Source organism: Nyctibius grandis, chromosome 8 (genome assembly GCF_013368605.1).
Source record: "Nyctibius grandis isolate bNycGra1 chromosome 8, bNycGra1.pri, whole genome shotgun sequence".
In the NCBI taxonomy this organism is placed as follows: domain Eukaryota; kingdom Metazoa; phylum Chordata; class Aves; order Nyctibiiformes; family Nyctibiidae; genus Nyctibius; species Nyctibius grandis.
Genome location: NC_090665.1, coordinates 50,059,770 through 50,087,603, shown reverse-complemented (window position 1 = coordinate 50,087,603; position 27,834 = coordinate 50,059,770). Strand labels below are relative to the sequence as shown.

The following is a 27,834-nucleotide window of genomic DNA, read 5'->3' as shown; positions in this document are numbered from 1 at the left end:
TTTCAGTAGAGGGTATAATTTAGACTGAGAACTAAGAATTTAAAAACATGTGAAAAGCAGTGTTTTCTAATACTATGGAAAAAAACAGAATCACTTGCAGTCATAAAAATTAGAGCAACAGCCTATGTTACACATTACTGTTGCTCATCATTTTGTCCGGATGCAGGACAACTGGCTTCATACTTCTTCTTCAAGCCCTTCAAATATATACGCAAGCTGTCTGGATCCAACCGAGAATTCCTGGCAGTCTGCACCAATCTCATTGCTAAATGGTATACAGCTCTCTCTTGCATCATCTCAGGGGTGCTTTTCTGCCTGTGCTGTTCTTAAAAACATACACATGCATTAAAATAAGAAATCAATTATGCTTTATTATTAAAATACTAATATTGGCTATTTTCCAGCCTATTTCTGATCTCCTGATTCTTGGTTTGTACACTAACATTACATCCAATACTCCTTAACCCTAAGGACTGCTTTGTGTTGTCACCTAACAGTGACCTTCAGTATAATCTTTTATAACTGGTTCCAGAAATATAAATTTTAATGAAATCTGTTTTCATAAAACCATAGGCAGTGCTTATCCTGTATCCTTTCAGAAACTGGACTTTTATAAAAAGAGTGAATTACAGTATTATCATTTTCTACTACATACCAAAATTTGTTTCGCAACATGATTTGTGATCTCCTTCGCATCCAAAATTATGGATGATGGTAGGGAGGAAACTTCTGCAGCTTTTAATCCTAAACATATAAAACACAGAATAGGATTTTTGGTGTAATTTTTTTTCCTACCTTCCACACTATATCTGCCAGAATTAACTTAGCCTATTTTTGAAAGGGTGAAGTTTTCATTTTTATTAAAATAACTTTGATATAAATTTTCTCTTTTTGTCTCCTTTTTTCTTTTTTTTTTAATAAACAATATGGATTTGAGAGTTACAGAACAAAACGTCTGCTTTGTTGTAACACTACCTCTAAGATACACTTCCACACGACGTTACTGCTGGTAACACTGTAACTGGGCAGGATGAGACACCTTAGGGCTGAAGGGGAAAAACGGCACAGTGGTGTTAACAGCTTTCTGTGTTTAGTTTTTTAATTTGGCAGGCCAGAAAATACTAAGGTTGTGCTAAATGTGCTCTCCATTACATCCAGACATCCAGTGGATGCGGATGTCATGTTCCAACTTCTACTCTGTTGCCAGTAGCCAAACTGCCAGATACTTGAGGTAAGAAAGAGATGTAAAATATTTTTTTCTGCCCTAACATGATTTTTTTACTTTTTCCTTTGCCTGTGGCCCTGGCTGTTCTGAGGAAATTCTGTGCTTCATCAGGTGCTTTAATACTGTAGGGTTAAAAATTAAAAAGGGTCAAGAAGAGCCCCTGCACTCTTTATTAGAATGTAACTGCTCAAGTAAGGTAAAGCCAAGACACCAACACTGAGTTACTAAAGGTCTCTTGATCTCTGAGAATACTCTGTAAACACACGATTTTTCTGAGTTAGTGGTGGTGTAGCATCTGAAATTGAGTGTGTGCTGCCAAAGGTAAAGAAACTTATTCTGAAATTCTGATAAAGAAATGTTTTAAGTCCAGTTAATTGAAGCTTAACTGGAATAATTTGTAGCCTTCAGTTACCACTAGCTTGCAAAAGTTATGTGTAGCTAATTTCCAATTGATTAAATGTCACCTAAATCAAGGATCCCACTTCAGAATCTGGTATTTGGAAACATGTAGATTTCTGTAACTCTTTAAAAACATGTAGTTATGCCTTACTGTCACTCACTCATTTCTTTACTGACAATCTTTACATCAATCTGTACAGTCTTCAGTATGATTTATTCTAAAGTTAAAAGTGAAGTAAACCCACTTCCCGAGAACACTGATGCTTTAGTGGAACCTCTCAAAATAGCCTTAGGCTGATACACAGTAAAATTCCTGACCTTTTTTAAAAAAACTTGATTCCTTTTTGCTAATCAAAAAGGGCCAAGCTGCTATTTAACCGATATATCATTACTTATGGCAGACACATAAGAGAGTTTTATGTAACACAAACCTCAGCATTCACAGCTTTAAGTCTCTCCAGAACTTTCATTTGCTTCCATAAGCAGAGATAAAATCAACTCAAGTACTGTGTGCTCAGAATGGCTCATCTCATTCGAACAGAGGTGAATCAAGTCGCTACCGACGTTATTAAAACGTTTTTTTCACTATGAAATTTCATATATGTTCTTCATACTACACCAAACTACTTTCTCACTACATGGTTACTTAAAACACACAAGTGTGTGGAACATATTGCAGATCTGCAGTTGTTACTCTATGAGATATAAACTCAGCAGAAATCTGTCAGCAGAAAAATATTGTTGGATGCCTAATAACTGAAATAGTATCTTATACCACCTGTACTAAGTTAAAGTCATAGTGGAATCCATTACCATAGTTCTTTTCCTCTGTATATCCTTTAGAGAGTGTGTAAGTGTAAGCAATTTTCTCCTTATTTCCAGCACTGCTTCGCACATGTTGCACTTCAAAATGGTAATTTTCCACATTGGGATATAAAGCATCTATATGACAAAGTTCCAGGAAATGTGTAGCAAACAATGTAAATGCCTAAATAAGGAAACAAGAAAGAAAATTTATTTTGGAAATGATCCTGGAATAAATTATAATAAATAAGAAAAATTAAATGATCTCAAAGATGTCCAGGTTTTTACTCCAAAACACTGAAAAGCTGTCTTTAAATTGCTAAAGCAAATTAAAATCTTTAAGCGGTGAATCGTACCATTGGCAAGGATATCTTTTCCAGCTGGGGATTCTCCCACTCCTTTCTCAACAGAAGGAAAAGAATATCAGAACTAACAGGAAATCCATAATGCTTACAAAGTTTGACTAGGGTTAATCTGAATGACTGTCAAATGGTTGCCTTAATACTCTCAAGGACTGTTTTGCCAAAAGTACAAGCTACAGAAAATATCTGATCTTTTCAAACCAAACCACAAAAGTACTCTGAATAAACTCTGATGAGAAACTGAACACCTTCACACTTATTTCAAAGAGCTGACAACAGCCTGAGGTTGATCACTTAACTAGTAACAGAGGTGAAACTTACAACCCATCTAAAACCATCTTCCACTTTTTAAAACAAGTCTCCAACCTCTGTGACCAATTCGTAAGTTTTGTGGAGCCACCACTGTACTTTGGAAAGATAACAGCCAGGTAAAGAGGTTCACCTTTAACACTCAAACATACAAAGCTGTACTAAGCAAAACTGAAGAGAATGGGTTATTCTCGTGTAGACAGAAATGCAAGCTTGTGAGCAAGTTGGAAAGAGATGGTAACCGGTGTACTGGTTTTGGCTAGGATAGAGTTAATTTTCTTCATAGTAGCTTGTATGGCAAGAAATCTCTACAAAACTCAAATTAAATTATGAGACAATACTATATTTACTTTCAGGATGACAAAAAAATTATAAGGCTTAATTTTTTTTCGAAACAGAATTACCTTTAAATTCAACAGATATTCACAGGCAGCATAACAAATGCCAATACCTTCTTCAGCACTGGTACCTCTGCCAAGTTCGTCAATTATGATGAGTGATTTGTCATTAGCATTTTGTATGATGTATGTTACCTAGGAAAATATTTAATGTGTTATCATTCCTATAAATGCGTTTTTAAAAAACCCTGATAGGAATACTGTTGCTAAGAGAAACGCTTTGTGTAAGTCAAATGAAACTTAATGCAGAAATTAAGATCTTGTCAGATCCACAAATTCTACCTTTTCACAGCTTTCAAAGAGCTGTCAGTTCTAATCAAGCAAAGACTCATACTACAGCACTCTTTTCCATTGAACATACCACTTTCCCTCAAAATAATATCAGTTTAGCAGAGAGAATTGAGAGGGATTAGGCTCCGACAAATAATCATTTAAGGTCTAAGAAACAACAAAACGTTGAAGCTACCGTCCAACAGAGCACTGATTTTTACTCATATTGGGATATCTTTTTATTTAAGGTATGGCCTGGTTTTCTGTGGTTTATCATCAAGGTAACAGGTGAAAGCTGCACTTTTGACTACTTTTCAAAGTACACTCTTTCAGTGGAAATATACAATTTCTATTAGCTTAATAGTAAAAACGGGCCTTGGACCCTGGATTAGCTATGTTTAATACCTCTTTCATTTCCTTCATGAATGTTGATGCATTTGTTTCTATATCATCATCCATACCTATTCTGGTAAAAATTTGCTCTGCAATTCGAAAAGAACAATACTCTGCTGGGACATAAGAACCTACAAAACAAGTAAAATAGGAGTTTTCTCATGTCAGTGCCACAAATGCCAATTTGCCTGAATATGTCAGTGGGGGAAAAAAAAAAAATCAGTTTTACACTTGGTCTTTATGCACTGTAGAGAATGCATCTTATTCTATAAAGTTTCATAAGATTTGTTCCACTATTACAAGAAAAAATTATCATCTAGATACCATAATTAAGGAAGCTTATCAGTAAAATCTTAAGAAATAATATGCCTGAAGCTGTGTGTCAGTCTGAAGGGATGCAAAAATGAGAATAAACACTAGGATTAATTTACATTTCTGTAGCCATTGAGTTACTCATCCCAAAACCAAGATTATACTGCCTTTATCAGACTTTGAGGCTTATTATATTTATTGAATACAAAAGAACAGGAAACCTGCCAAAAGACTTTACAGTCTCCTTTATTCGTATTAAACTTATGTTTTTGAGAGCACTTCCTGAAGAACTTGCAGTTGTTGGGGATTGGATCCACAAACACATGGGGGACAGATTTTGTTCTCCACTGCTAAGCAGTTTCATTCTGATAGAGTTAGGGTCAACCTATTAAGGTCTTTCTCCTGTGCTACCAGCCTTATCTTCATCTTTAAGGTAAAAATCATGAGGAATTCCTGAGTATAGGGATGAATCTCGGGTAGACTTTACAAGTATTTGTTTTGCTTTTATAATTTTAGTGATAGAACCTTGCAGTATTTACTGCTACTTTTATTTGAAGTAGTTGATTATTTATCTGTTAATTCTGTTTGGCTGCAAGCATGTTTCTCTACATAACTGGGGTATGCTCAAGTTCATCTGTTCCTTTGGGGTGACTAACACATACGTAGCCCGATGGGCATACTTCAAGGACTCTCGCTATCAGTCTAGCATAAGGTGCTAGACTGGGTTAAGGTGCTCCCAACAATTAAAAGCATACAGCTGTGCTTCTCCTAAAGACAGACTGAGGAGGCTTCCAGATGCACAGATGGGGCCGCATAAGCTTCCAAATGCAGACCAAAACCTTGCAGTGGCCTCTGTCAGCAACACAAGAGCTGGTAGGAGCAAACGGACTAAAAATTACCTCTTACTATCTAGATAAAATCTTATTCTAGAAGTCAAATTATTAAACTTCATAAATATTTTTAACTAGAAAACAATAAATGTGCTGCAGAATATTACAAATATGGTACACTCGTACTCACCAATCTGTGCCATAATTTGACAGAGAGCAATCTGTTTTAGATATGTTGATTTTCCACTCATATTTGGTCCTGTAATAATGACAAAATTGTTACCCTCTGTCAGATAGGTGTTGTTAGACACAGGTTTTTCCATAGCTATCTTTTCAAGAATGGGATGCCATCCCTGCTTGATTGCTAAAGTATCCGTAAATTCTGGACGAACTAAATGAGAAAAAGGATATAAAACATTGCAGAGTTAGTATGGAAACCTTTACGTTATTAAACTAGTGCATTCTGAAATGAAGTAATTCTTGCAGAGCAGAAGTCAAACTCTGTGGTCCTAATTCCCTTTTACTTTCCTGTACTGAGCAAGACTAACATGCAGCACTCAGGAAGAATTACCAGCCACCTTCAGGTATAGATTCTGATTGTCATGCAAGTCTTCACGATTTAGTACTACAAAAAGAACCCTACAACTACAACTAACACTTCATTTCTAAATTAACATTCTGTGTTTGTGTTCTGTAGTAAGTAGGGTTGCACTCCAGTAAGAAAGAAAAACACAAAGAGCAAAACTTGAGAAGTAATTAAAACAGAAAACCTGAAAGCCAGTTTAATAGCTAATATATTTTTAATAATTTATTTTTATACTTCTAAGAGCATATAAAGTACAGGGGTCATGAATTACTACTACATATGTACCTTATTATATAAGCATGGGAAACAAGGAAATAGCATTCCTTCTATTTTTGTTATATTTTATCATATTGATTATTTGGGTGTATACTATGCTTACATAGACCCATTTGATACTGGGACTATCTGTATGTATTTCTGTCAGAATACAGTTCTTTTCTGAACCTATTCTGTATGCCTCCTCTTTGTCTACCTCAATGGCAGTACTCCAGGCTAACAAAGAAGTGTTGTTAAATTTGGTAGTCTGTTTAAATGGAGCAGCCTTCAAGAAGGAACTGCCAAAACAGTTCTTCAGATTTAAACATTGGGGAACTCTAATTACCTGGTGTAGGTTTTAGTCATTTAATGATTTAGATGAGAGAGTCAAGCGACAAAGGGGACTGAAAGCTACAAATGACAGTCCATTTCTTTTGGTGGATATACATTCATGCCTGGCTGTGCAAACAGCAGGTGTAGATTTATCGGAGAAGCTAAGTGGCTTTGGTCTTATTATTACTGTTGAGGAAAACCTGTGCTCCGATTCATGTGGGGGGGAAACGTGATGCCTCAAGCATTTCAGTTACTGTTTAGTTATGTATCAATTCATGTGCTATGACTGGAATCATCAGCACATGAAGATCCACAGTCCATACTGCAAAGTAAACTGATCCTGCTTATGAACTGGAAATTACATAGCAGCATCAGTAATGATGAGCTAATACGTCTCCTGAGACGGCTTCCAGACCTGATTTATTGTCTACACCATATTGTACTGTAGATAACTATCTCAGGTCAGCATTAATTGAAGACAATGTGCTCATTTGTACATTGCAGAACTGGGCTAGAGAAGCAGGATGAACAATATGCAGGTAAGCACATGATCCTGGATTCCTTAGAAGACAAAAAAGTCTAAAAGTGCTACAGAAATTGAAGCAGATAAACAAAGGTAGCCACATATTTTGTTTTATGGTATATACTTTATGTTGATCTGCTTATATTATCTTGTGCCCTTTCAGAAGAGAAATGTAAACTCGGAATGTTCACAGACTTCGTGCTTTTGAACAGAATATGCTTAAACTGGCCATCTTGAAAAGACTGTCTGTGAAGGCTTACAGCAGCTGAATGGCAGAATGTAATTTCAACGAATGGAAACAGAAAGAACATCAGCACAAAACTGGCAAGGACAGACCAGAGACACTCACCTAAAACCTACTGAGACCCCAAAAAAATAAATGATGTTGGCTTAGCAATTGGAGAGCCAGATAAAACAGCCTGGATATTCTGCAACAGAAGAGTCTTTATCTGGCCCATGATGGAATCAAAGAAGAAACTTACCATAATCAGAAAGAGTGCAGGCATGGGCAAATGAAAGCAGCATATCCAGCATTGACACAATGTCAGACAGCTTGTATAGGCAATGAATGTGCTCATAGATCTCGTTCAGTAGTTTACACACTATTCTGAAATAAGACGCTGATTTAGTTGTTGCACAGTACGTACTGTCACTTTATACAACTTACAGAAATAAAGCAAGTTAATAATGTTCACACTGTGCGCATTAGGATAGGTTACTCATAAAATGCAATCATCTCTGCCAGGTGCAAGCAAATGTATAAATTTCTTTGAAGCATAAGATCTTATACCATAATCTCAGATCAAATTCTGCTATCAGACACAAGACACACAGCTCAAATACCGACAGCTCACAAGAAAGCTTCACAAAGAGAATGAACTAAAAATACAGCTATGGAATCAAGTATGTTTTATGAACACGTCAAATGCAGCTCTAATTCCCTTCAGCCTTCATGTTATTAAAACTCCCACATGGTTTCTAGAAAGAATTTCCATAAAATTGACGTGCCACATTACACTTAGTAAGTCTTCTGAAATAGACGTGAAATAGAGTAAGTCTTCTGAAACAGAGCAACATGACAAGGACAAAATACAGAAACAGACAGTTCTACTGAAAATGCAAGGAACTGATTAAAAGTAACGAGTCTGCATTACAAAAATAAACGCATTCATTGTGTCATTTTGTGCTGATAATTCACCCATAAAAATTTATTAAATATGACGGCCACCCTTCTTAATAAATGCCTATATATTTGTAACCACATTAATACATTACACACTTTGTGGGGTTTTTGATCACTGTCATTTTGGATTATTTCTGTAAGTAGCCATAACTTAACAGAAAGGTAGCTTTAAGAAAACATTAAATTAGCTGTTAATTGGACAAAATAAATGTAGTTAGCAAATATTAAACAGTTTTAAATGGTCTTACAAGTAGGTCATGTGATATATTTCTCTCAGGGACTCCTGACATCTTTCATTCATTTTTATTAAATCTGCTGAAGTGAAGCTGTATGTGTTTTTCATTTTAGTGATCTACAGGGAATTCAAACCAACAATAAGAACCTGACGTATTATCAGAAACAAAAATAGTTTCTAAAAAGCAAACTAGGAACAATACAGGGGAAAAAGCGGGAAAAAACGATGCCTGGTTTCTTTTTTCCCATATAAGCTTTAATGAAAAATCCATATAAGAGAATGCAGTTATCAGCAAGGTATACAACTTTATACTTACACACAACATAATTGCATGTAATTGCACATTTCTAACTATATTAAGTATAACTAGAAATAGGGCAGTTATAAAAACATACCAGTTATACCTTCATTTACTTCTAGATACCTTCACTGAAATTATTTTAACTGCTGCTTAAATTACTGTATGATGTGTACTTTATTAATGCATTATACACTTTATATATATTAAGTATACAAACATATTATGAAAAAACATATCTAGTACAGATACCTTGGTAAATTCTGAAGGAAGCCGGCCATTGGGTAGTGCTGAACAATCAACAGTCATCTGGATAAAAAATCCACGAGCAGAGCTGAAACTTGTTTTCATTGGTAGGTTGTACTTTTCTGCAAGTTGTGTTATCATACCTACATACCACAAATAAAGATTTGACCCAAATTACATACAGTCATGCGCATACACACACATACATGTTTGTGTTGATACAAAGATGCACACTGTTAATTTGAGTTATAGGCGTTGAATGTGTCAGGTAAGTAACATGACAAAAGGCCTTAGAAGTGGGTCTCAGGGAGTTATTAAGTAACGTATTAGTGTAACAAATCTGGCTGCTCAAAGCTATCAGGAAAAAGTATCCAGAATCACGAAAATTCATGTGTTCTTTAAAGACAGTTCATGCATCTGACCGACTCCCAGGTGGTCCTAACTATGGAAAGGAATCAGTAGACAGAATACGAACTGTACACTAGGGACTCTCAGCTTTTACCAGTCCATGATTCTAAGCAATCTTCCTTCCCCAGACTGAGGGTAATGCTTTACATTTGTAACCCCCCCCTTAAATCCATCTTGTTCCTAGCTGAGAAGGTACCGTATGTGGGAACTGCTAGATGACAGAAGAATATGTACTGCTAAGTCATGGGAATTCCCGATACTGCGAAGAGGGTAATAGTGTAGTACTTGTGTGAGAAGAAAGGATGGAGTTACTAAGTGGTGTTTCCCTGCTGCTCATTTCTCTAAGCTTGCCCACTCTCATGTTCCAACCCCTCACAACGTAGACTAGCAACTTAGGACATTCTGGATATAGAATCATAGAATGGTTTGGGTTGGAAGGGACCTCTAAAGATCATCTAGTCCAATCCCCCCTGCCACGGACAGGGACATCTTTCACTAGATCAGGCTGCTCTAAGCCACATCCAACCTGACCTTGAACACTTCCAACAATGGGGCATCCACAACTTCTCTGGGAAACCTGTTCCAGCACCTTATCACCCTCATCGTAAAAAATTTTGTCCTTATGTCCAATCTAAATCTACCCTCTTTCAGTTTAAAACCTTTGCCCCTTGTCCTGTCAATACAGGCCTCGGTAAAAAAAGTCTTTCTCCCTCCTTCTTACAAGCCCCCTTTTACATATTGAAAGGCTCCCCGGAGCCTTCTCTTCTCCAGGCTGAACAGCCCCAACTCTCTCAGCCTGCCTTCTTAGCAGAGGTGTTCCAGCCCTCTGATCATCTTCGTGGCCTCCTCTGGACCCACTCCAACAGGTCCATGTCTTTCTTGTGCTGGGGACCCCAGAGCTGGATGCAGTACTCAAAGTGGGGTCTCAAAAGAACAGAATAGAGGGGGAGCATCACTTCCCTTGACCTCCTGGCCACGCTTCCTTTTATGTAGGCCAGGATACAATGGCTTTCCGGGCTGCAAGCACAGATTGCCGGCTCACGTCCAATTTTTTGTCCACCAGCATTCCCAAGTCCAGTATCCCCAAGACCTTCTCTGCAATGCATTTCTCCCCCAGCCTCTATTGGTACTGGGGATTGCCCTGCCCTATGTGCAGGACCTTGCACTCGGCCTTGTTGGACTTAAAGAGGTTTGCACAGGCCCACTCCTCAAGCCTGTCATGGCATTCCTTCCCTCTAGCGAATCAACTGCGCCTCTCAGCTTGGTGTTGTCTACAAACTTGCTGAGGTGCACTCGATCCCACTGCCTATGTCACTGATGAAGATATTAAATAGTATTGGTCCTAGTACAGACCCCTGAGGGACCCCACTCGAAAATTGAGCCATTGACTGTAACTCTTCGGATATGGCCATCCAGCCAATTCCTTACCCATCTCATATACATCCCTCATTCCTTAGTCCATCTGTCAAACCCATCTCTCTCCAATTTTGCAACAAGGATGCTGTGGAGGACCGTATCAAAAGCCTTACAGAAGTCCAGGTAGACAACATCAATATTTCAGTCTTGGAGTCACTTAGAGTTTAATCCAGTAAAAAGAGAGAAGAATCCCTTCTGCAAGCAGGGCTACAGTGAAAATGGGCAAGGGGGACACATCTGTTCACACATTCTGGAATCCTAGCAGCTACCAAATTTTGGAAGGTTTAGGAAATAAAAAACGATAGCGTCTGTACTTTTCATTGTGTACTATGTAGAAAGTAAGACTAGAAGGAAACAGGAAGCTCACAACATATGACAGATGCTAAAGTTTCTGATGCTCTTTTTAAGATTCCAATGATAATAGTAAACTAAGAAGATGGTCCTTTAGGTACAAATCAACATTTTTATACTAAAACACAGAGATCCGTTCCAGAAGATAATGGCTTCTATATGCCAGGTGCAATGTTCTTTGAACTCCAAATAAATAAAAATCTTGGTTTATAAATACCTGCTATGTCATCAACAATTTCTGTGTACGTTCTACGAGCTATGTCAAGGAATTCATTGATGTTAGGCTTAACAGCATAGCATTTCTGGGTCCTCATACTCAGACATCCTTTTGTGTACCTTGTATCGTCATTAATTACAGTTGTAATCTTTTCAAGTATAATTCCGAATCTGCAATATTAGTTGTATCGCTAATTAGCTACATACTTTATGATTTTTATTTGCAATATTGTCCCAAAATTACAAATAAGAGTATTACAAATAACCGAAGCAAATTATCTACTGTTAAAACCAAACACTAAATTTCATGTCTATTTTCGCCTCAGAATGAAGTATGACTATACCCAAGTCTGACCAAAGATATCATTCAAATCTTTCGGAGACATCAATTATTTCTCAAACATACAGGCAACAGTTGATTTTTGCATTATTATGGGGACTCTAGGAAGCCACTATTTCTGTCTTTTCAGAATTATTTCTAATGGAGTGCGGTTCACCAGCAATCACAGGATCATAGCTAACCTTCTGTTTTGGCATTTGTTTTAGTTAGTGGAAAATTAGCATTTGTGACAATTAAAATCAGCTTTTAGGCAAAAGAATTGAGCTACACCTGTAACTTCAAATCAGCAGACATTCTTAAGACATTCTTAAGCAAGATGAGAGTTTCTAACATACTAGCTAAAGTATTATGATAAATACCTTGTATCTTCAAGAGAATTGTAATAAGCCTTCAGCAGCGGTGTGTTACAGCTTCTTAAAGCAGCCTGTTGAAGATTAAAATACACGCATGAACAGTTACTTCTTTTTGTAGCCCTTTTAAAGGACTGAAAGTTCTTAGATTCACTGAGGCTTATTAGCAGTTGCATAAGCAGCTTGCAGAATCTGCACAGGAGCTTCAGTTAAATGTTTGTTGTAAAACCAATTATTCAGGTAATGGTAGGAATCCAGTTCTTAAGAGTATCAGACTCAACTGTATATTTTCAATTGGCTTAAGAATTAACAGACTATGTCGGCAGCATCGTGTTCTGCAAGATATAAATTTTTTTTTTTTGGACTTGATTATTCTTATTGGTCCCTTCCAACTTGAGATATTCTGTTCTATATTCTAAAAAACTTAACAAACTGCACTGTATAATAATAAGGACAAAATGGTCTGTACTTTATAAAAAAAAAATGAGACAGCTTACTTTTAGAGGCTCCACAAGTTCTACAGTATGCTTCAGGTAGATTAAATTAGTTATTTTTGATTCAGCAGCTTTAACCTGTTGAAAAATGTTACAAATATTGGAGGTGTTTGTATGTCTGTCTGTTTAAAAAAGTACTTAAGAACTAGCAAAACTCACAGTTAACTGCAACACATTTATACTTTTAATGAAAATTGCTAAAATACTTTATAAGCTCACTTTGACAACTCGATGTATAACTATTGCATAAAAAGATTTTTACCTAAATTTTACATTGCCTACTGTGATAGTTTGCCCATCAGTAGCTAATATTTTCATGTCTGCACCGATAATGATTGACTGAGAACACTCTGCTAACCTAAGCCACGAAAACTTCTTTTAATCTCCTACATATACACAGCTCTACACAAGCTCTACATAGCTTGTAGACTCTCTCAAAGCGAATACATTACACATTGTAATCAAGCATAGCCCTTTTCATAAATGCTGTTAAACACAACCCAATTTGGCTGACTTATCTTTGGTTAATATATTTACATCCTTACAGATCTGCCCATGTAATTAAAAAAAATCCAATAAATGTTTAAAAATTTTGCTTACAATGACTGCTATTCAATACGTTTTGTCCACATACACATTCTACCTTGTTTTGGATGCCCCATTAACATTTATGATAAAGAATTTTGCTGCTGATATTAGGGCATAGCATATGTACTGCATAACATAGGCAGTACATATGCATTATGCGAGAGGATTTTAAGAAACCAACATAGATAAGCACATTGTTTGCTTCCGAAGAAAATCTAGTGTCAGTTTTCAACATGAACATAGGAGCATGACCCCGTGTGAAATCTTTTCTCGTTCATATACAGTAACTCTTTACTTTTGTGGTAGAGGACATCTCTTGCCTTATCTTACCTTCTACATAAAGTTGTTTTCTGTAAAAGACAGGACTAAACAATGCTAAATGTGTGAACAGAAGAATCATAATCTGCAAATAAATGTGGAGTCTCAGACCTGTGATGGACTAAGACATCAAAAGGACAGATATGGTCATATGTCAAGAGTTGGTATTGCATAATGAAATGGACCTTTGCTAAAACAGTTCTTACAGGAACTTTAACTGAACCGGTGTTAAAAGTGGACCTTTGTACATGCTGCACCTTAGGGTCAAAGGGAGAAAATGAATCTATTTAATGTTACTTCTTTATGATTCATTAATGACCACATTGCAAGCCTATCCTTTACAGCATCTGAAATTAATTTGTCCACAGGCACTCTGATACGTAAAGCACAACGATTCACAGAAGCAGCTGACTTTGTTTTTTGTGCTAGAGACTTAAGTCCTACAGATTACAGTGCTATGTCAGTGGATCAGCTCTAGTTTAACTTTGTATTTCCTGGAAATTCATTTAAACCAAAAATACTGGTACCTTCTCCTTGTGAGAGAAGGAATCAATCTGTCACATGCCTGGAACTTCATCAGGCACAAAATCTATTGAATTTGTTCTTCAGATGGGTGACCAAGTAATCCAGAGCAGGTGGTCCTCATTTCCACCAAAAGCTGGATATTAATCCAACTTCTAAGGATCCTTCAGGACTGAGAAAAGAGGGTCTTTTAAGGAAAACCCTTTTTTTTCCCAGATACCTTTTATTTGCTTATATATGCAGATTTCATAAGAGGAAGTACTTGATTTCACTGATGACATGATTTATCAAGTAACATATCTCAGCAAGAATGTCAGTTGATGGTCCTCCTTAGGATGAGAGTGCTCATGTTGAACATACCACTCACACTTCTAGTGATTGAAATCTCAGGCTTTTCAGATGAGCACCTCATCTGTTGACTGGTGGAATGTTTTGCAATGAAAATTTTTATGGAGAGTGGGAGTAGAACATACTGAATGGGTTAATCTAGCATTTGATAAAAGCAACTGAGTTAGCACTTGCATGAACGTGTCTGTTGCATGAATAGTAAACTCTGCTATATTGAATCCAGTCAAGATTGAAAACACTGCAGTTAAAAGTTTGGTGTACATGGTCCTCCATACATAAAGGAATCCAGTCTGACAGTTTTAGTAGTACAGCTGATCTTTCCTTCATGTTACAGATCTCAACAAGGAAATCTGAGAGCAATAAACATTCAGCTTTTGGGATGTCATTGAAGAGATTTATCTGCATTTATTACAGTCCTGCTGGAGTCTGTACCTGATTTCTTTAACTGGCATGAGACAGGTCATTTATCTAAGCAGGTAAGTCAGCACATAAGAAGACACTGAGAGGTGAAAGAGTTGTAAATATCTATGATGCTGGCATACCAGCATAAACACAGGCAAGCATAAGCCTCAAAAGCATTGACAGAAATATCCTACTCAAGTACAGCAGGCAAATGTAACTTATAATGGAATGGTTTCGTATGCTTGGTAGAAAAAAGTTGAGATCTGGTTATCTCAAGCTCACTGTAATTAACTGTCATGTCTGGTCTCAGCCAAGATCCAGTAGTAAGCTACATGTATTTATCCTGTGTTGATATTTGTATTGTATGTGTTAACATACAGATTGATAATGAGGCAAGGTCTGATGAAAAAAATAATCTTTCTTTGAAACACATTAATAGTCACTAGGAGGGAAAAAGCGTTCATACCCCCTCCAGCAATTTTTGTTTACAAACTAGTTAAGAACAGGAGCTGACCTCCAGTCTAACAAAGAGACATTGGCACACTGAAGGAAGAGAAACTTCCCTTTAATTAATCACATCTCCTGGTTAAAAACGTTACAGCGTGATTTTCAAGGCGAAGGATTAAATCTGTCTCGAGCTCCTAAAAGACTTCAAAGGTGAAATTTGCTGTAAATACTAAGGAGGAAAAAGGGGTTCTAAGGAACTTGAATCTGAAGGTATGTTTAGTAATTTTCCCAAAGGTGATCCGTGATGGAAGCCGTCTCTGTTGGTCAAGTTCCTGAATGCACTCTAACAGATGCAACATGAGGCATAAGGCACTCACACAGAATGAAACCATGGCTGCCACTGTCGAGTGGGTAAGGGATAGAATACCTTCCTGCTGAAGCCTTAACATAAGCAGATAAAGTAATGCTTGTCTTTCAACTGAACTATGTTGCTGTAAGCATTTATAGCTTTATTGTCTAGTTATGCTTTTATGAATAAATGCTTTTATCTGCATTTCATTTTGGTCTGCCTTGTAAGATGCGTGATTTAAGGCAACAGATCAGAGCAAGGCTCTCTTTTAGTCCATAAGACAGGACCCTGAGAAAACTTAAGAGTAATCAGTTCTCCAACACATTAGTTATTCCTTGCATTCAAAGGCTAACAGAGAAGCACGGGTCAAGCTGAGAACTGAATGCAGAAGGGACTTCCAGACACTGTTCATAACCTACATCTCGCTCTCTGTGCTTGAGACGTAAGGTTCTCTGTGAGAACAGTCGGTGTGAGGGAAACTTCTGTCTCATTTGGTACTGCTTATGCTGTGCAAGTGAGTATGTAATTTTCTGTCAGCTGGTTGATGTTCAGAGGAAACACTTAACTCTGCGAAAAAGTTGCACTTAGCTCATCCAATGTCTGTGACTTGGAAACTAACAGGTAAGTCCCATTTCTGGCTTTGTACGTTTACACGATTGACTTAATAATTGAATACAGATTTACGTTTATGTGTATTATAAGCACAGCTGAGCAAAGCCAGAGTGCTTCTTAAGAACCATTTTCAAAATAATTTTTCAGTCAATAAAGACTAATTTCTACTGATTTGTATTACATGAAAACTAAGAAATTATTTAATTTCTAGTAAGAAAGATGCTTAATTTTCTTTAGGCTATCAAAAATTGTATTAACCTCCAAAAATAAGAGAGTAAATTTCTGTTACACAATTTTTCTTTTTATGCTGATGTGAAGAAAATTCCTGTGTCTCATCCTAGTGCTGTTGAACAGGATGTGCACTTATGAAGAATAAAGGTGGGGAGTAAACATTGTCGGCAGTCAATTTGCATAAATTAAGATCAATGTGATATTGAAGCAAACCCAAATTTTCCTAACATTCTCCTATGAGAATCTCCTACTGCTGTAAAATAAGATACACTCTCGATCTACGATAACATTACTCCATGTCTTTTTAAGGTGAAGTCTTTTTCTTATCGTATCATGCATATTTATAGGTATCACATTTATATATTGCGTGTTACATAACTGATCATCTAAGGTGTATTTCGAAACATACTGTATCCTGCTTTGGAATTTGCACCAAAACTGAAAGTAGTTGTTCTGTATCCAGGAATTTTGAGATAACTGTAAAACAAAAGTAAGCAGATCAGAAATTGAACTGAAATTGTAATAAAATCTATTTTTTTTAAATGCACACAATTACCTAGTGATACTTATGCTAATCTTTTTCTTTTATTCTATCTCCACAAATTATTTACTAGGGAAAAAAAAAAGGTTAAAAATAGCTGCTATCTAAATTATTTTGTCATAACTATACTTACTATACCTAAGCATGTAGTGATTATTGCACAGGTGGACATATATCAATTCAGCAATATTATTTTTGTTAGACTGAATCATATCTCTCTTGTGATAAAGATTACACGATCCAGCTTCAGGGGGACTAACTCATAATCTGGTATTGCTTTTTTTTTATATTTGTCTGGACCACTATGTTTCATAAAACAATGGAAAAAAATATGCATACACAAGTATTACATAAGCAATGTCTTTATTTGTTTTTTAATGTATACATTATGTATATTTGTATCCTTCCAACATAGTGCGTGTCTAGCCATAGAGGTAAAGAGACAAACTCAAATTCTTCAAAAAAGCTACTGGCTCACTGACTTCTATCTACTTTATCTGAGAAATTCACTTTTCTTAGCAAAAAGTTGAGAAAAATATCACTATCATAATAAAGGTTACTTCAAAAAATTAAGTGTCCACTATATAAGTGTTATCTGACAAATCATTAAAAAAATACTTTTCAAACATACTGAGTCACATTGCATACTTTCATAGATCAGAAAAAATGTTTAAAAAGAAATATAATACTATGTATTAAAAAATAAACTAATACCTGCTTGAAGACCAAAAAAGAGCTCCTCATCCTGGAGTAATTCCTGAACACAGTCCAGTCTTGTGTTAATTGTTTCAGCATCAACTAGTGGCTCCAGGATATTGGATCTCAGTCTTCGACTTCCACCTGGAGTTTTAGTGTAATTTAGGACACCAAAAAGCGTGTGACCATTCCTTTGAAAACAAAACAGATGTGAAGAATACACTCACAAAAACAAAGATGGTAAATGTCAAATGACATTTTCAGGTAGGAGTATCCTACAAATTTGAGGCATGCTTTTGGGGTGCTTAGCACCTTCCTATTTGCCATGTATATTATATGAACTACAGCAAGTTAGAAGTCAGGTAATTTAATGTAATCTAATCTAATCTAAGCCCTCATTATAACATTTTCCAAAGTACAGAAATACATTTATACTCAGTATTTTCCTAATTTTTTTGTAGTAGTATTCCATTCCTACTGCAGTGGTGCAGTTCACATTTTTCCTCTCAATTGAACTAATTAAAAACAAACAAACTAACCCTACAAAGGAGACAAGTTATAATCTGAGATCAAATACTGATAAGAACATTTTCATTAAAATACATTTCTGAAAATTATTTAAAATGCTTAGAAGTCCAAGAGAGAAATAAGCTTTGATTTTATTTTTTTTAAGAACTGACTTACAGTCCATACAGGAACCAAATTACACGCTTATGATTTATAAATATTATTTTCATGTTAATGGCTTTCACATGTTACACATCCCAGGGTCACACACTTAAGGGCTGATTGTATCTGTTTAAAATAAACAGCCCGTAATATTTACATCTAGCAGATACCTAAACAGTTTTAGAAACCTGAAACCTTCAATGCTATTGGCTTGAAAGAAGGCCAGTGAAAACACTGGGGCCATATAAACATAATGATTGAGAACAGAATTTGAATAGGAAGAAATTTGATAGAAGTATACAAAACAATCAGCATGAAGATAAATCAGATAGACAGTATAGAAACTCCTGAAATACCATGGTATAAAAGAACAATGCAACAGTCAAGAACTAAAAAAGGGGCAACATTTTTTATTATTTTTATTAATAAAAAATGGTTTTATTAAGGACATTTACCATAAGATGCAACTCATGACAACACTTAGGGGGAACTCTACATTTGGGATAGTATCCACACTGCCTACCTTTAAGTAACTGAGAGTCATTTCTCTATACAGTAAATGAAGAGAGACAAACCTCTCCAGAATTAATACTGGCACAAGAACTTGATTTAGGTGTTTCTGGTGTGTGCCTGTACTATTAACTTTTACCTGTTAACATTGATATAAAGATATCTAACCAGGCTTTAGGGGTAAGATCTATGTACTGGAAATAGCTGTGTGTTGCCTGATTCAAACTTGCCACTAGGTCAGCAAAAATACAGCAGCAGTAATGCTAAAAAAAAAAAAAAAGAGACTTTTAATGCAGTTTACAGTTCCTCCTGTGACCTCCTTCCTCTCAAAACCATCTCCAGAATTACAAACAGCTTTCAGAGAAATATTGCTCTGAGGGTACCAATCTTAGAGTGGCTGGCTCCTGCAGTTACATATGAAGCAACAGAGCAAAAAAGAAGGAACTGGGGGCAGAGCATGACAGATGAACAGAAAGAAACTATAATTACCTCCCACTTCTGAAGAACAGATCTGTACACTCTGCAATCCTCAGGAAAAAAAAAAGAAAAAAGAAAAAAAGAAAAGAAAAAAAAAAAGAGCAGTGGCAGAAGGGTAAGGATGACTGATCTAGTCAAAGATGACCCTGCCCACAGCAGGGAGGCTGGAACTAGATGATCTTTAAAGGTCCCTTCCAATCCAAGCCATTCTATGATTCTATGACATCTCTCCAAGTGGAAAGCTCTTAAGAGTAATACTTGGCCAGTGAGGAATCTCCAGGCTCCCCTTTATATCAGGGTGATGAGTGGACTTCTAAGCAGAGGTGATCTCAGAACTTGGCAGGCAGCAAAGTGCAAGTTCCAAGTCTGTCTTTATTTCCAGCAGCATTAACAGTCTTGAGAAGGTAAGCCTTGCAGCTTCTGCTTAGAAGGCAAGTAACTCCTGGTGAAGCAAGTGCTCCAAGCATTGTTCTCGTTGTGGAGAACTACCATGCAATCAAGTAGCACATTGCATGTGACCATCATTATAGAAATCACTTTGTCTGCCACTATTCCTTAGAGCTGAAGGAAAACAAAACCACCTTTTCAAGCCTGGAGTGTTTGTGTAAAATGAATAAAACCTAGGCATTTTAATCCAACATAAGCAACTTCTTGCAGAAATGTGGCCTCTTCCATTTCACAATCTGTGAAATTTTGCATCAAGATCACTTACAAGTTTGAATAAAATATAAACATCAATGTAAAGACAACTATGTATCCTCTGTTCCCACAATTCACCTGTAGGATTTCCTATGCTAGAAATTTTGTGCTGAATTGTAATGCATTCCTCTGTCCACATATTTCTTTTAAAAACTCTGAATGTTCTGTCACACAGAAACAAATACAATGGTCAGCTCTTTGACACAAATGTCAAAGAAACTTGGTGAAATATAACTTTATAAAAGTGTAATTTGTAAGTTTAAATATTCTTACCGAGAATCTCTGTTATTAATTACTAGTTCAAGATTTTGTGCTGATGATGAGTCTATCATAGCTGTTTTCTCACTTCCCTGGAAACGCACCTTGAGTGATTTAGGAGCATAAACTGAATTTTGAATAAATTCAACATATTTTAGCAAAGCTGCAGCAGCTGCAAGACAGTAGTACCTTGGAAAGAAACAATCTTTAATGAACGTTGAATAGTGCTATTTAAATAACACAAAACCAAGCGGTGCACTACAGAAACCACACTCACACTTCTGCTTGACAACTACTGGGATTGATAGCCCCGAAAAAGCAGTATGGTTTAAGTACGCACTAACCCACGTGTAGTGCACATATATGCACGTAAATCAAATACGCATGAACGTCTGAGTCTGTACACTTGACACCCCACGCTATATAGCTGGTGTTGTGAACATACATATTTCAGTAGTTGCACGTGACTTGAAATGAAAACCCAGGTCACCAAGTATCACTACTTAAAATTGTTGGTACAAGGAAAACATTTGCTGAGGCCAGAAAGAAAGGCAATCGTAGCTGTTAAGCTGTATCTTTAAGGAAAGAATGAAAAAGTGGAAAGCTGTGAAAACAAAAAAAAAATCTGTAATGGGCTTTCTAGTTAAGTTTCTAGATAAAACAAACACTGGAGGGCAAAGCAAAAAAGAACAGCTCTGTTGTGATTTTCTAACTTACGCAACAAGCCACAGACTTGTGTACTAAGTATGTAAAAAGCTGTTAAAAACTTATCTGGACACAGTATGCTTTTTCCTTATTTAAACATACTTTGACTGAACCTCCATGAAAATGGTGCTGAATTCAGACGCACACAATTGTTCTATGTATTCCAAGCCCTTTGTTTCATTGAAGTATTTTCTTTGGACCGTTGTAAAAGTCACATTCTGTGAAGACGGGGAAAAGCAAATAGTTTAAAAAGTTACAGAGAATTCTTCATCAGACTTCTCTGTTTTTCTAGTGATACGTCTTTCCAAGAAAATCTATCAACTGATTCAGCAGTCTGTCTTTGTCAAAGTATTCATTCCAGCTCATTAGCACAAGCAAGCCACAACATTGTCACTCATCTTTCCTTCTCTCTGGTAGTGAGCACATATAAAAAGGCTCTACCTTTCTGAGCAAATTAACATAGGCTTTTTCTTGGTTATTGCTTTTCCTCTCAAGAACTAGCTACTCCAAATTCTCAATTTAACCCGGATTTGGTTAGAATTCATGACTTTTCGGGAAGAGCTGTTTTCATGCTATCATCGATGCTCACATTCAAACTGCAGTTTTCCCTTGCCAAGGTTTAAGCCCAAGGGATCATTATCAAGCCTTCAATGGTAAATAGGGAATAAAGATATGCAGGTCAACGTAACTGAATGTGTGTGATATGCAAGTGATTTATCCACGAAAAAGAGTAGAGAGGTCAGGAAGTAGAAGAGGTCTTGTGAAGAAGCCATCAGCAGTGTAGACATGGAAGCAATTCTAGTAATTAATACAGTTTTTTAAAAGTTCTGAGGCTTTACTACTCATGAATTATGTATACTAGTTCATTTCACCCTCTTTTACTCTGCCAGTGCTCTTTTCCCTATTCTGTGATACATTAGTCCCATCTATTTATCAGTTTGAGAAAACAAAGAAGGAGCAAAGGAAAACGCTTGATTTAGTGACAAAGGATGAGGAAAAGTGGAGTCACCATCCCTGGAGGGATTTAAAAGCCGTGTAGCTGTGGTGCTGAGGGACATGGGTTAGTGGCGGCCTTGGCAGTGCTGGGGTAACGGTTGGACTTGATGATCTTAAAGGTCCTTTCCAACCAAAATGATTCTATGATTTTTTCATCTCTGAATCTTTCCTAGGTTCAGTATTGCTCAAATTATTTCAATGTCGCAAATTCAAAACTTTTGGCTTTAATCAGTCATATGTCTGTAACTGTGAGGATTAGAACTAGCAGCGCTGGAGCTGCATTTAGATTATTCTTTACCATGGTAAAATCAGGCCTGAAAATCATAGAAAATGCAAAATCTGTCTGCATTTAAGGTTTTAGAAGTTGGGGTAGACTCTAAAATCAACAATCATATAAAAGCTATCAACAAGAACTCTAAAATACAGAATGAAACTTAAGAGCTTACCTTGAAATGTTCTGTTATCAGACTGAACAATTTTGTTGTGTTCCCTGCATCACAAGCAGTGTTTGACATCACTATTTCTAGTGGTGTTAAAATCTTGAGTTTAGTAATAACCTGAACAAAAAAAATCAATAAAAATCCACATATAATCTAAAATATATTGAGTCGTATCTCCTGTCCTGGTTTTGTGGCGATAAAATGTATAGAATCCCTTTTCTGTCCCATGTTGTTCCAGTGTGTGCCCAGCTGTGGCTGGTGATCAAGGCCATGAGCAGTTAAACCCAGGGCAGCTGCCCCAGGCTGGCCCACAGGTGTGTGCTGGGACATTGACCTCAGGGTCACTACAAATGGGGAAGCTGCTGGGGATGGTGGGCTCTTGGCTCTGCTCTCCCATCCCTCTTTCTCCTACTCCTCTATTCTCGATGGTTGTGATCCCTGGAGGAACTTGCCACCACTCTATGGGCTGAGTATAATTTTGTGTCTTTTGTATTAGCATTGATATTGGTTTCCTTATTTTATGAAATCTGTTTAAATTTCAACCCAAGAGTCTCCCTCCTTTTCCCAATTCCCTGTCTCGGTCAGGGAGGGGAGATTGGGTGACGGAACAACTGGTTAGTGTTTAGCCCTGGGTGCGGGCTGAACAGAGACATCTACTTACTCTCCTAACTAAATTTAGTTTTTATTTCTTTGAATATTACAAAGATGCTACAAGCCACATTATTTTCTAGCATGCATAACTCCAACAAACCATTAAATGTTTTATGAATGCTGGTGTTGCATAAACCAGAGATTACTCTCCAAATTAATGTACAGTATGCAGTGCTGGTGGGCACAACACTTGGCTGTAAACTGAGTGAATTTCATTTCAGACTAACTGAAGGAATGTTTATGCAACCGTACAAAGCCAGCACTAGTTACCCTACCCTCCCCTGCCCACACACACACATTTATGCAGTTCTGCTGTCAGAGTTTTTTTGCCTGATGAAAAATATTTGCAAGTTCTACTACCATGTATTGCCCAATGCTCTGCAAAACAAGGCATCTCACTCCCACATAGTTCAAACACGCTATGTTTTGCAGCAAGGTTATTCTTTTCTTGCAAAACATTCTTTCCTCTTTATCTAAGATCTGAGGCACAGTAAAGAAAATAGCAGCCCTTTTAGCCCTGCACATTTTCTAGAACTTGTTACTTTAACTTTTGAGAAACAACTTCTACGAACCAAAAATTTAATTTCCCATTCGTTATAACCTTTTTTAAGAAAGAAAGTCACAATAATTAGCCTGTAAAGGATACAGCAATTAAGTATGTAACAATACCTTGGCATAAGTTGTATTGTCTGCAAATTGTGATAATATCACCTCAGGATTTTTTAAGTCAATACTGGCCATTCCTACTTCTCCTCTAGCAAGGCCTCTTCCTTCTACTACAGCTACAATAACTGACGCAACAGTATGAGCAGAGGCTGAAGATGAGGATGTAACTGTAAAACAGTCGCATATATTCAGTTACGAGACACTATTTCACATTCACAGAATCATACTTCGACACTCCAAGTGAAATGTGTGTTTATATTACCATATCCACGGAAAGCCCTTTCAATTTACGCAACTTAGTTAAAAATTAAAAATCCTGGTTGTCGAATTCCTTATTTGCCATACCATGCAGACAAGGCACACCTTCCAAAGTATGACCATCATACTCTTACATTAAAAGACTGACTGAATGCATTCGAGATTGTCAGAACTAATCATGTTTCCATAGCAAGTGAAAATACAGTTTGAGTCACCGTCTCTGTACTGAACAAATACGCACACACAAACATAGAACCAAACAATCATAGAATTGTTTAGGTTGGACGAGACCTTTTTTAAGATCATCAAACCCAACCGTTAACCCAGCACTGCCAAGCCCACCACTAACCCATATCCCTCAGCACCACAGCTACACGGCTTTTGAATCCCTCCAGGGATGGTGACTCCACCTCTTCCCTGGCCAGCCTGTTCCAGTGCTTGACAACTCTTTTGGTGAAGACATTTTTCCTGATCTCCAATCTAAACCTCCCCTGGCACAACTTGAGGCCATCTCCTCTCATTCTATCGCTTGTTACCTGGGAGAAGAGACCGACCCCCACCTCGCTACAAGCTCTTTTCAAGCAGCTGTACAGAGCGAGAAGGTCTCCCCTCAGCCTCCTTTCCTCCAGACTAAACACCACACATGTAAAATCAAAGGAAACTTAAGATGTGCGTTTGTTTCATTGTTAAGTTGCATAAAGTCTAGAGAAATCCGCTCTGTGGCTTTCAACATCATAGTTACTCTGATTCCCCAATGCCTGGAGTAGTCACAAAGAAAACTGTGGATCACAACAGCTGTAGGAAATTACAAGCTTCACATTACTTACATTTTGCAAAACAATAATTCAATTCAGTAGCAAGCGGAGAGACAATTTGTATTCTTACCAGGAACAGAAAATATTTTTAAAATCAATTTTAAACTAATTTAGTTGCTTCACAGAATTACCATTAAATAACTTGAAGAACACTAAAGACTCAACTGATAATGCTTAGCCAGATTGTGAAAGGACGAACTTTGAATCCCATTACTGCTGCACTACCAGAGCACAGATACACATAACACGGCCCAAGGCATCACCACCCTGTAACACAGCTTTGTTCGTAAGCACTGCAAAACGTACATCTAATGAGCTACTGTTTAAGTGTTCTTCTGAAGAACTAGTGTTTTACATCTTTGAAGATGTCAACGTAAAATGCATAGAACTTGCATCAAGAAACTTGAGAATGACATCATGATAGGTGATATACAATGCATTACAAGCCTAAAAAGAAACCCTGATCATCAATGTGCATAAATTCGGGCTCTTCAGTTCAGTCACCACACAAACCAACATGTCCAGAAAAATAATTCAATTTTTGACAATTTGAAAAAAGTATGAATTCCAACTATACTGAAAATTTGTACATGAACGTAAAGTAAGTGACAAGAGGTTGCAATACCAGAGCATCTACTCAGTACCAATAGTATTTTCCCCTATGAGTGCATCTTTCATTGGCAGGCGTCCTCCGTAGTACAAAACACATTATGTTTTGTGTTTTGAGTATGTTTCAGTATCTTACTGTATCACATTAAAGTATGTTTAATAAAATAATGTAAGAAATATAAGTAGGACGACTTCTTTTAATAGCTGTTAATCTTACCTGAATATCCCATAAGAGGGGTATGGCTTCTGTGAACACATCTACTAGAAGAGAGGGGTGTTTTTCCTACACATGCGCTATTCTGGCCTCGCACAGAAGAACAACTCGTGAAATTCAATGTGCTAGTATTTTCTACACAAGAACTTTTGTCCCCAAAATATGATTCTGAGGGGGAAAAAAAATAACTTTTGAAAACAGACACATTAAATTGTATATCATTTAATTGGGAAAAAAAAAAAAAGATTTGAATTAGTTTTTATTCAGAAAGCAATATATAAATATACAGCTTAGAAAACTTTATTTTTCTTACTAGAGAGATATCTATTACCTTTTTATATTACCTATTATATCTAATACCTTTAATGTGATTCTATAAAAGCTTTCCAAAGTATAAAATGAAATAAAAATCAGTCTGTTTTGAAAACAAACTTGTATCGATATGGTTATTTTCCACAATGACATTACTTGCAGTGCCAATAAAAATCTTCGTTTACATTGCTGGACTGAAATAACACAACAGAAGTCACTTTAAAATGCGTAATTTCATATTCTAATGAATTCTAGAAGCCACTTTACTATTATCTTAGAATGTACTGAATCTGGCATAACATGGGGAAAAACGTAATTTTAAAGGTCAAATTAACCAACCCATCTACAGATATTTTTTAAAACCAACATTTAGCAAATAAGTTATGCTCTACTCAAATTAGCAATCTAAGGTTTTTTTGTTTGTTGTTTGGGGTTTTTTTAGGATTCATCACTGATCACATACGTTACCCGAACCCATGTTACTTTCTTCCCAATTTATGCATAATGCAGACGTACGTACTTCAGAATGCATTTCAGCAAGTGTTAAAAGAATTTCCAATCCTTTTTATAGTTCTTCCACTGAAAAAAATACACTTTGAACCATTTTTTTTTCTGACCGTCAAGATACAGACTTTGATAGTAGGATCAAGTTTTATGAACTGTTTGATGCACATATGTTCAGTACACGAGTTGTAGAGGGGTCTCGTCCTCAGGGGGGGAGCCAGGCGACTGGTGTTAACAGCAGCTTTATGTAGACAACGGCAAATAGAAGTGTTGCACGTACTTACAACACACCAAGGATAACAGCACTTTTAAGCTATTTCAAAGGCCAAGCTAAAAGAAGAAAACAACGAACCCCCCCAAAACCAACCGACCAACCAACCACAAAACCAAAACCCTTAACCAACTGAATGTGATTCAGGTCTCTAGTAAAGCAAATATTGTGTTGCAATCCAAGCCAGTTTATTGACCCCCAGCAGGGAACTCAGATACTGCTATCTAAAAAGCTTACACACACACACAAAATATTTATTTAAAGAAGTGCGAGGAACGATAACCACTGCTCTGACAGGCTGAACGAAGAGGTCGCTACGACAAAGAGATGCTGCTACCTCCTTCTCAGTACAAGTACCGCCTGTCACAGCCCTTCCGAAGCCCGACCCAAGCAAAGAGGGCAGGAGGACCACAGAAAGGGATAAAGGCCCGGACAGAGATGGCAACGCTGCACCCCACCTCCTCTTCCGGAAACCGGCGGCTTCACCCTGCTACCGCTGGCAGCCCGGCTGGGAGTGAGGCCTTCCCCCCTGGAGCCCCCCGGCCTCGCCCCGCCGCTGGAGAAGTCGCCGGTGCTCTCCCCCGTGCTGCGCGGCGTCTGCAGCAGCCCAAGGGTATAGCGGGGCGTCCGCTCCGCTCGCCCGCCCACCCCCGACGTGGAGGAGCCGCGGCCCGTGTAGGAGTCTGAGGCGGCGGGGGCGGCCGCCCGCCCGCCCGCGCTCGCCTCACCGCTCCCCTCCAGCATCGCCACCGCGCGGGTCCCGCGCCTGCCCCCGGCCCGCCGCCTCTGCGCAAACCGGCGGCGACGGCGGCTGCCGCGCATGCGCACAGGCTCACACCACACCGCGACTGCGCAGTACCCGCCGCCGGGAGGCTGCGCACCGCCCCGCGCCGGACGGCTCGCGAGGGGAGGGCGGGAAGCGGCCCCTGCTGCGCGCGCTCCCGCCGGCGCGCGGCGGCGGCACAGCCCCCCACAGTGCCCGGAGGGGCGCTCTGGTTAACGGGGAAAGCTGCAAGGCCGCGGTTACCGGTACGGCCATAAACGATACGGTGGTAACTGCGGCCACGGGGAGCGCGGCACGTCCCGTTATAAACGCGCAATTACAGACAATAAAAGGGTGACACAAGACGGTGAAGAAACGGCCGCCTCTGCTCTTCAAAACAGGAATAAAATATTTAAACATAACTTGT

The 27,834-nt window shown here is 37.8% G+C and overlaps 1 protein-coding gene across 1 annotated transcript; it reads right to left on the bottom strand.

Annotated features, from left to right (window-relative positions):
* Positions 1–132: 132 nt before the first annotated feature.
* MSH4 (mutS homolog 4) lies at positions 133–27,466 on the bottom strand. The gene is made up of 20 exons (XM_068407136.1): positions 27,103–27,466; positions 25,561–25,725; positions 23,665–23,828; positions 22,351–22,461; positions 21,011–21,126; positions 20,219–20,392; positions 17,609–17,781; positions 16,763–16,830; positions 12,540–12,614; positions 12,052–12,116; positions 11,354–11,523; positions 8,968–9,104; positions 8,431–8,534; positions 7,482–7,606; positions 5,493–5,693; positions 4,173–4,291; positions 3,504–3,632; positions 2,438–2,612; positions 656–744; positions 133–320 (listed from the first exon to the last, which is right to left on the bottom strand). The coding sequence occupies exons 1-20, from the start codon at positions 27,464–27,466 to the stop codon at positions 135–137; spliced, it is 2,910 nt and encodes a 969-aa protein (XP_068263237.1). The 3' UTR covers positions 133–134.
* Between the last annotated feature and the right edge of the window lie 368 nt (positions 27,467–27,834).